Source organism: Lepus europaeus, chromosome 19 (assembly GCF_033115175.1).
Source record: "Lepus europaeus isolate LE1 chromosome 19, mLepTim1.pri, whole genome shotgun sequence".
Lineage (NCBI taxonomy): Eukaryota > Metazoa > Chordata > Mammalia > Lagomorpha > Leporidae > Lepus > Lepus europaeus.
The window spans coordinates 43,725,263-43,735,201 of record NC_084845.1 but is presented as its reverse complement, the minus strand read 5'-3'; the positions used below and the strand labels follow the sequence as shown (position 1 = coordinate 43,735,201).

At 62.3% G+C, this 9,939-nt stretch overlaps 1 protein-coding gene across 1 annotated transcript in view; it reads right to left on the bottom strand.

Annotated features, from left to right (window-relative positions):
• Positions 1 to 1,156: 1,156 nt before the first annotated feature.
• The window catches only part of GNAO1 (G protein subunit alpha o1), a 173,010-nt gene continuing 164,227 nt past the window's right edge, over positions 1,157 to 9,939 (bottom strand). Inside the window, exons 7-9 of the mRNA XM_062177067.1 lie at positions 5,577 to 5,730; positions 2,018 to 2,233; positions 1,157 to 1,341 (exon numbers count right to left, since the gene is read on the bottom strand). Of these exons, the coding sequence (XP_062033051.1) occupies positions 2,046 to 2,233; positions 5,577 to 5,730 (342 nt within the window). The 3' untranslated portion in view covers positions 1,157 to 1,341; positions 2,018 to 2,045. The remainder of the gene's footprint in view (positions 1,342 to 2,017; positions 2,234 to 5,576; positions 5,731 to 9,939) is intronic.

Below are 9,939 nucleotides of genomic sequence, written 5' to 3'. Positions count from 1 at the left end.
AGACTGGCAGTGTGGCAGATAATCACAGAAACCTCACCGGGCGGGAATAGAAAGGCTTAGAAAGACCCGTGGGCTGGTTGTGTTTTTTTTTTTTTTTCTTTTTTCCTTTTTTTTCAAGTTTTTTTTTTCCTGTATTTTTAATTTTTGTGTGTGTTTTGTCTTCGTGCCTCCTCTTTATCTGAAATGGCTGTGACTGATCTTCAGCAAAGATGGAGTCTTACAAGTGGAACTGTGAGAGGGGTGGGTCTGACAGGGGCTGCTCGGGGAGGTGGTGCTTCCATGTAGACGCTACATTCCATCTTGGGGTTTTTTTGTAAATTTATTTTTGGGGTTTTCTTTCCATCTGGTGGTCTTTAAAGATGATCTTTTTGTTCTTTATTATCTGCAGCACAGACATGCCCACGTGAGAAAGCGGCCGCGGCTCACTGAGCCAAGGGGAGGGCTAGGGCTGGGGCTGGGGCAGGGGCTGGGGCTGGGCTGGGCTGGGCTGGGCTGGGGTAGGGCTAGGGCTGGGCAGGGGCTGGGCTGGGACTGGGCTGGGGCTGGGGCTGGGCCGGGGCTGGGCTGGGGCTGGGCTGGGCAGGGGCTGGGCTGGGCAGGGGCTGGGCAGGGGCTGGGCTGGGACTGGGCTGGGCAGGGGCTGGGCAGGGGCTGGGCTGGGGCTGGGGTTGGGGCAGGGGCTGGGCTGGGCTGGGCTGGGGCTGGGGGCAGTCGCCGAGGGACAGCCGCGCTGAGGCCGGTGGGCGCCCGTGCACGCAGGACCAGAAAGGAGACAGAAACGAAAACGAAGCCCGGGGGTCTCTGCGGGGAGGGCGTTTCCACAGGGCTGTCCTCTCCGTGCGCCACGGGAATGCTTTTGGCGGCTACTGGCCAGTGAGAGCTGTGCTTTTCCTATCAGACCTGGAGCGGGCGTGGGTGGGCGCCCGAGGGGCAGCGGGGCCTGCGGCCAGACCTGCGCCCCGCGCCCCTGGGCGGGTGGGGGCGCAGGCACCCTGCCTCGAGGAGGGCTGGGGTGGGGGACGTGGGGGCAGGTGTGGATGCTGATGTGAAACGACAAAGAAATTGGATGAAATGGTGAGTTTTCCTTTTCGTCTTTTTTTTTTTTTAACGCTACAAAGCACATGAGAAATGTTTTTTTTTTTTTTTTTTCCTTTCAAATTCTAAATGTAAAGACTCAACTAAAACCGGATTCTACAGCATTCTACAGAAATACACAGCCGTCAGTCACTCTGGGGTCGGAGGTTAGACAGGGGCTTGGTACAGAAAGGCTGTGTCTTACAAAGGCCAAAAGGTCATGCTACCAGGAGGTCAACGTCAACAGCAAAGAGTCCGTGAAGCAGTCTGTGGAGAGAGAGACAAGGGGGCCCGTCTGACCGTGTTGTCCGTGAAAACCACCAGCCAAAACGGCGGCCGGGCCGGGCCGGGGCGGGGCGGCGCCGCGAGCATGGGGCCCCGCGACCCCCGACCCCCGACCCACTGCAGGCCTGGCCCCCCCCTCGGCCCCACAACGGGTCGGAGCGCCACTGCCCCAGAGAGACGTGTCCTGGCGCCGTGCTGGGGCTGGGGACCCCGGGCCGAGAGGGTTTTGGAGTTCGCACAAGAGCTGGACAGAACGGACAGCACGCAGCCTGCGGTTCGGGGGAGGGGGCGGTGGCCCGCGGAGCCCCTCCCCCCCACCCCGCTCGGTCCCGGAAGGGGGTCTTAGCGGGGAGCCCCCCCACCCCGAGCCGCCCACTGCAGGCTCCCGTCACGACGCGCGTGTGTGAGTGTGAGCGTGAGTGAGTGTGGCCCTGGAAGACCTCCAGGGGCTGGGGGAGGTGGTCAGTTCTGTCCGCGGCTCTTTCTAGAACAAACTGAAAAGCTTTTGAATATATATTCGTCTATACATACATATATAAGGTTTTGTGACGCCTCTGGAACGTTTATTTACCAACTTGCATTTGTCAGTGGGGGGTGTGTGTGCGTGTGAGTGTGTGAGTGTGCACGCAAGCGTTTCTGTGAGTGTTGGGATCATTACCAAATAGGTTGCTATACAGGACAAGAGGTCAGTACAAGCCGCAGCCCCGGAGGTTGTTGGCAATGATGATGTCGGTGACGGCGTCGAATACCACCTGGATATTATTCGTGTCCGTGGCACAAGTCATGTGACAGTAGATCTCTTTGTTGGGCGAGCGGTTTTTGCTTTCAAATTGTGCTTGGATGTAGGCAGCTGCATCTTCATAGGTATTGGGGCCTGAAACAAGACACAGAAGACCGGGTCGGGCCCTGGGGAGAGCTGAGGGCGGGCGGGTCTGAGGACCCACGGGAGAGGGGTAGGCGGGGGCCTGTCCTGTCGGGGACAGTGCGGCTTGCTGGGCACTCGCTGTCCACCGTGTGGCCGCGTTCTCAGCGGAAGGGGCCGGCGTTGTGGCGCAGCAGGTTGGGCTGCTGCCTGTGACGCTGGCCTCCCCTGTGGGCACTGGTACACGTTCTGGCTGCTCCACTTCCCATGTGGCTCCCTGCTGGCGGCTGCGCCCCTGCCACCCACATGGAAGACCCAGACGGAGCTCCTGGCTCCTGGCTTCAGTCTGGCCCATCCCTGGCCAATGTGGCCATCTGGGGAGTGAACTAGCTGATGGGCGATTTCTCTCTCTCTCTCTTCCTGTCTGTAACTCTTTCAAATAAATAAATCTTAAAAAGAAAAGAAAAATAAAGGAAAAGGAAAACTGCTGAAGTCCTAGCATTTGCCTGGTTTGCCTTCTTATTCCCTGGGCTTCCGCGAGCCATCTTCCCAGGAGCCTTGGGAGCCAGCGGCCACCCACCCTGCCTCTTGCTTTCTGGATGAGCGAACCGCGGCGCCTCCCTGTGGTCCAGTCCAATCCTGCTGATTCTAAGGAACCAAGACAAAACCTCATGGGAGACTGCCTGGCAGAGGGTGAGCACCCATGGGCCCCGGGCCCCTTCATCAGTGCGTTCTTCCAACCACAGGGCACTTGCTGAGGTCGGCGGCATCTCTAAGCAGCCCCAGGTCTTGGGTGAGTGGCTGGGATGTGGAATGTTGGGGCTATTGGTGTATGTGATGCCATCCGGGCTTCCCACAGCCCCTGGCAGCTCTGTGGGTGTCCCGCTGACCTTGGCTGGGGCTGTCTTTCCTTCAGCTACAACCTGAAGCCTTGTGGCTCTGCACAGCTTTCATTGAAAGACCACAGGGCATGGGCTACGGCTGGAGTGCAGGACAGCGCACTGCCCAGAAGATGCCCCCTGTTCCTCTGCGCTGTCGGGACTTCACCCAGGAACTAAATGATGCCAAGTGACTCTGCAGGGGTGGGGCCACCCCTCCCCCCACCTCACCCAGCCCTGTGGGCCCAGGGACAGTGGCACTTGGCCGCTGGAAGGCGCCTGCACCCTGATGTCCCTTTCCTCCGCAGACAGAGGGCGGCTGCCCCCAGTGATGAGCCAGCATGAGGGTGAGGAGAGGGGTGCGACACCCCTGGTCGCTGAGCCTTGGCCCAGCTATCAGCAGCTGGACAGTGACGGAGGCAGACCCTGTCTGGAGAGAGCCAAGGAAGAAGAGCAAGGTGCCCACAGGGACTCCAGCTGAATGGCCCTGCGTCCTGCCCCAGCCCTGCTGTGGCCACTGAGCCCCCTCCCCCACAGGCCTGCACCCCCTGGTCACAGGCAAAGGTGACCCTGTCCACCCATCACGTAGTCTGAATCAACTGGGACCCTCGGCAGGCCCTGGAGAGCTCCGACGTTCCGAGTCAGCTGGACGGGCCCCGGGGGCACCAGCTGGCAGCCTCTGGGGCCCTCACTGCTCGGGCCCCGCCCCAGATCAGGCCCCGCCCCAGATCAGGCCCTGCTGCCACAGCTTTCAGGACTGGGGATTGGAAGGCCTGTGCTGAGGTGGGAAAGGGCAGCAGGGGCTGCCAAGGGGGTGGGGGGCTGCAGCCTGGCACTGCCTGCAGTAGGGGGTGGGGGGCTGCAGCCTGGCACTGCCTGCAGTAGGGGGTGGGGGCTGCAGCCTGGCACTGCCTGCAGTAGGGGGTGGGGGCTGCAGCCTGGCACTGCCTGCAGTAGGGGGTGGGGGGCTGCAGCCTGGCACTGCCTGCAGTAGGGGGTGGGGGGCTGCAGCCTGGCACTGCCTGCAGTAGGGGGTGGGGGCTGCAGCCTGGCACTGCCTGCAGTAGGGGGTGGGGGCTGCAGCCTGGCACTGCCTGCAGTAGGGGGTGGGGGGCTGCAGCCTGGCACTGCCTGCAGTAGGGGGTGGGGGCTGCAGCCTGGCACTGCCTGCAGTAGGGGGTGGGGGCTGCAGCCTGGCACTGCCTGCAGTAGGGGGTGGGGGGCTGCAGCCTGGCACTGCCTGCAGTAGGGGGTGGGGGGCTGCAGCCTGGCACTGCCTGCAGTAGGGGGTGGGGGCTGCAGCCTGGCACTGCCTGCAGTAGGGGGTGGGGGCTGCAGCCTGGCACTGCCTGCAGTAGGGGGTGGGGGCTGAAGCCTGGCACTGCCTGCCGTGCCCGCCTGCACTGCTGTGCCCTGCAGAGGGCATCTCCTCCACTCCCAGGTCCCCCTTTCTAGGTCTCCACTGTGCCCAGCACTCACCTCTCAACTCCAGGCTACCCCGTGGGAGCAGAGGGCACAGGCCCCGGCCCCACTTCCCCTCTGCACGGTGGGATGGGCAGCATGGCGTGCCAGGGAGGACAGGGCCTGGCTCTGTGAGGGACCTTCTTCACAGGACTCTTCCCAGCAGTGGAGAAGGCTTGTGCTGGAATCGGGTGCCTTCTGGTTGGGTTCAGGGATGTGTGTGGCCCTGGGACCTGAGCCCCTGCTCTGGTCTTGCTCGGGACATCGTCGGGTTTCTGACTGAAACCTGGATGGCCCTGCATCCTGCCCCAGCCCTGCTGCGGCCTCCGAGCCTGGAGGGAGGGTGGGACACAACCCCTCCACTGCGAGGTGCTGGCCCTCTGCTCAGCATGCGAAGGGACCTCCACCCAGGGTCCCTAGAGCTCCCCAGTGCCCAGAGGAGCAGGGCTGTGGCCTCCCGGCGTTCCATCCCACAGCAGCTATGATGGGGGAGGGCTGCTGGGCCAGGGCCAGGCTGTTGCACACAGAGGCGCAGTGTGCGCAGTGCATCCAGGCAGGTGGCAGAGCGAGCAGGTGCAGCCTCCACAGCAGCCCAGGCCCCACATGCCGGCCACGTCCCCACATTTTCCACTGCACGTGGAGTTGTTCAATGCAGACTTGGGAGGGGCAGTGGGAAGCCACTGGTGAGGGTTGGGGAGGCGCCCCTGCTGGGTCCTGGCACCTCTTGTAGAAGGTGACCAGGAAGAAAGAGAAAGGGACTCCTGGGGGCCTGTCCTGCCCATGGTCCCTGCCATGCCACTCCTGGGTAAATGGCTCAGGTACAGCTACTGCCCACCCCACTCAGGGCCGTGTCCCAGGAAGGGCTGCACCCTTGCCAGGCTCCTGCGCTGGCCCAGGCAGTGGCAGCCCAGCTCCTGAGGCCACAGGCTGTGGGATTCCAGTTCTTGTCATCTGGGGGACACCCGGTTTTTTTGGAGGCCCCCCCCCGCCCTGCACGGGGCCACTGTGACACCCACCTGTGTATTCAGGAAAGCAGATGGTCAAAGGTGACTTCTTGATCTTCTCGCCAAAGAGATCTTTCTTGTTGAGGAAGAGGATGATGGAGGTATCGATGAAGAACTTGTTGTTGCAGATGGAGTCGAAGAGCATGAGGGACTCGTGCATGCGGTTCTGCAGTCCCAGGCAGGGAGGAGAGAGAAGACAGACAGCAGGGGAGAGACACGGGGACAGGGAAGAGAAGAAGAGAGTTAGGCTCAAGACAGAGGGACTGGGCTACTCGGCAGCTCGGGAGGGGCTCCTGCGCCCCGGGCTCCTCAAGAGGCTGACGGCCGGAGCCTGCCGTGCGGGACGCACCACAGAGCATCTTGTCCAAAGCAGGTCTGTGCCAGAGCCCCCAGCGTCTCGGGACCAACAGCAGAGGCCAAGCTAGGAACCGAGCGTGGCTTCCCAGGTGAGGCTGGGGACAGGGTGACCTGGCCTCTCCTTACTCGGCCGTGCAAGGGGCTCCTAGGCTGCAGTGTGTGTGTGTGTGTGTGTGTGTGTGTGGGTGGGTGGGTGGTGCGTGTGAGTGCCTGTACATCCGTGCAGGGCATGGCAGTGGTGGCGCTGGACTGGAGCCAGACAGCTAGGCTGGGCTTTGGGCTCTTCCTGTCTGGACCCTTTCTCCCGGGCCCAGTCGGTGGGCTGGGGAGTGCTGCCTGTGGCCTGAGGGAAGTCACGCCAGGCCTGCCAGTATCCTCAGGGGCTGCCACTCAGCGGAGACGCTCCTGCCCAAGGCCTGGCCACACCTCCTCTGGCTTGGTCCAGCTCAGCCCGGTCTGACCCTGTGAGGGGTGTTAAGTCGGGCGCACGTGTGTGGAGTGGTTTTGCACACAGAAGCTTGTTTAAATGCATGAATGTGATGGGCACCCCCCAATGACGTCAAGTCCAAGGCAGATGGCCTTTTGCCCTGGGCAAGGGCTGACTTGTGCTACTCCAGGGGGCAAATGCATTTGCTTGCCGTCTGTTCCTAGCTCCAGAGGGCGAGGTTTGTCTGGGAACTCACTGCCTCGGGAGGTGGGAGAAGGGACGGACAGTCACTCTTATTTTCCCCAAGAACCCTGCCCTGGCCCTGGGCACCTGTTGGAGGCCCAGGCCCAGAGCTAGCCCAGGGTAAGAAGACGGAAACAAGTAAGGGGAAGAGAGGAGGCCTGGTGTGGATGTAACTGGGCCTTATTTCCTGGGAGATGTACTGGTTCCCCCAGGGACGAGCAGCCCGAAGGAGCTGAGTAAAATGCGACTGAGGGTGCCACGCCCTTTCCTTCTGTCCTAAGGAAGACGGTAAGGTGACCACTAGCTGGGCCAGCGCTGAGCCTGGCTCTTCACCTGGCTGCTGTCATTTAACTCCACTGGCCCTTGGGGAAACACCAAAGTGACCCCAAGGAGGACCCTAAAGAGCAGAGACTTGCACCTGCCTCTGGGCCAGATCCAGAACTTAGGCAGTGGGTTTCCCCAGGGAACGTCAGCAGCCTGTGGCCTCTCAACGAATCCACTGCGGCACCAGCCCCACACCCTGGTGCTCACTGGCTACAGGCAGCGGGGAAAGGGACAGTCTGAGTGCAGACCATGACCCTGCTGCCCCCTCTGCCTGCACTGCAAATGGCAGCCTTTGATTCCACGCAGCAGATTCAGTGAACTCTCGTGATCTCCTTACCCTCCTGGCCTCAACCAGTAAACCTCCTTCTCAAGCCCTCAAGAGTCTCCCTGTCCTGGGCACCGTCCCACGCAGGGAGGGGCACGTCTCGTTTGTTCTGGGCCACCTTGACAGGGCATGCTTGGAAAAGGGCCGGTGGAGGCCCCCTTGGAGGCCCGCGCTCGGGACCTGGAGCTGTGGGCACCCAGGCTCACTGGGTCACCAGGCAGGGCCCGGCAATGAGGCCCCAACGAGTCCATGGGAAAAGGCTTCCCCGTTCCACAGAGGCCCTGCAGATTACGGCTGCTCGACAAGGAGCTCAAAGCGGCCGGCTGCAGAAGCTCTGGACGGCACTGCACCTGTCCCCGGCACTGCTGTGGTCCAGACCCCAGGAGATGCGGCGGAACACATGGCCCTGGCACTCTGGGTGCCCCTTCGGCAAACGAGCTGGGCTGATGGAGAAATCCTGGCCAACTCACTGGTGTGGCTCAGTCCTCCACAGCCTGGCGCGGCACACACATGCACACCCTGCCTCCTCACTCATGCTCCTGCTTCCGGCTCTCTGCGAACTCACAGTGCATGGGGGAAACACACATCAATGGCTCTGCACTCCCAGCCACAGTGCAGAGTGCAGGAGGGGCCTGGGGAGCCCAGGACACACTGTCAGACCTGGTTTTGTGGGGTCAGGGCCTCGGATAGGCCTGGAAAGCGCTGATCCCGGAGACTTGGGGGAGGGCAGCAAGGAGGGAGCTGCTATGGGGTGTGTGTGTGGGGGCGGCCTTGGCACCCAGATTCCCCCCCCCCCACACCTCTGAGGCCTGCCTGCCATCCCACTGCACAGCCTGGAACCCATCACCAAGGAGCCGAGAGCACAGCCTGTCCCTCCCAAGTCTCCCAGGAGAAAACACAAGAAAGTACAACAAAGACGGCAAATCAGCATTGGAAAGACGGCAGGGGTTGCAGGTGGCCAGCAGCTGCCCACAGAGCTACTGAGAACTGCCCAGGGCCATCTCCCCCAGGTCTTCCACCTGCCCAGGCTGCAGCGGTGCCAGCACACTGCCCGGAGCACATCAAGGCTAGCAGCAAGCGTGCTGGGACAGGCCTGCCTCCTGCCTCCTGCCTCTCCAAGACTGAGAGGTGGGCAGGGCGGCCGGTCGCCAGCAGGACTGTGTCCATCCCCCAGACCGCCCCCAGGCGCCGGGCATGAGGGTGCTCCTGGTGCACTCCCCTTGGGCACTGACACAACACATCACACTCACGCTAGAAATAGCTGGCACTTTTTATTAATAGTAGGTGACTAATAAACACATTATGGCAGCCAATAAATTATTACAATTACTAGAGATTTATTAAACCAACAAGTCACTCTCTTAGAAAATTACAGTTAATAGGGGGTGGGTGGAGGCAGCAGGGGAGGGAGGTGAGGCCACTGGGCCTAAGAGAAGGTTTGCTAGGGAGACAGTGGGGCGCCCGAGCCCACCTGTGCTTGGGACTGGGAAGGGAAGCAGGGGGCTGCAGGAGAGTGGCGGGGGAGGGGCACGGGCAGGCCAGAAGCAGCAGGGGCAGAGCAGACCACGAGGTGACAGGAAAGGTGGGGGTGGAGGTGAGGGTGGGCTGCTGGCCTTGGTGCACGGGACCTAGGGATGAGCGTTTCCCTCCCACATGCAGCCCCTCTGTCAGGGTCCACGGCGGTCTGTCTGCATGTGCAAGCTCTCCCCCGGGCAGGGTGGCATCAGGACTCTTTTTCATTGAACCCGCCCTCCTGGCAGCAGCTCCTGCCTGGACCCTGTTCCCTGGGCTGCCGGGACCCTCCCTTCGGCCGGCCTTGGCCTCACACGGGGGCCTGCCTGAGGGCGCTTGCCTTTGGCACTCAGCTGGAATCCCCGGTGGCCTGTGCCTGAAGGCCCAGGAAGAACAGACTAGGCAGGAAGAGGCCGTGCACCTCAGACTTGCCTGGAGAGCGGGCAGCGGGCAGGGACTGGAGGAGAGGCGGGGGCTGCGGTGAGCTCACTTGCCAAGGGGGCTGAGGAGCAGTAGGAGGCAGGATGCTGGCTGGAATGAATCAGCCACGGGGCAGGAGCTGGGTTCCCTCCCTGCTGCAGGACTCAGGCTGGCAGACGGGAAGGGCCTGGGTGACTTGGGGCCTTCCTGGCTACAAATCTGCAGCCGGCCCACGTGTGGGGCCGGGGAGGGGCCTGATGCTGACTGATGCCCAGAGCAGAGCACGCAGGGTGGGACGGTTCCGATTCCCACCAGCGGTGTGAGCCTGGATGGACGGAGGGACTGGGAGACAGAGCTGCCTCCTGGCGTCAGATTCAGTGGAGGGCTCCCGGCTGGGCTCTGCCCTGCACCCTGTGGCTCTGCTGGGGCCGAGGGGAGAGGAAGGACCAGGGTACTGGGCACCGCAGGTTTCCACGCAAGGCGCTCAAGGAGCCCACAGCGCCCAGGCGACTGGCGAGGGACCTGTGCCATACTTTCCGCTCGGGGCTGCGCAGACCCCACATCCTCCGCAGCCCAGACTCCCACAAAACCCTCCTTGGGTCTCTGAGCCCCTCCACCCCTCTCTGGTTGGGCCAGAGAGCTTAGGAGACCTTGATCAGTACCGGCGCAAGGCACAGAACTCGCCCACAGGCACCTCTGTGGCAGGCACAGTTTTCACGAGTTTGGCGAAGCTGCCCTTCCTAGGAGGCACTTTCCCTTGGCCTACT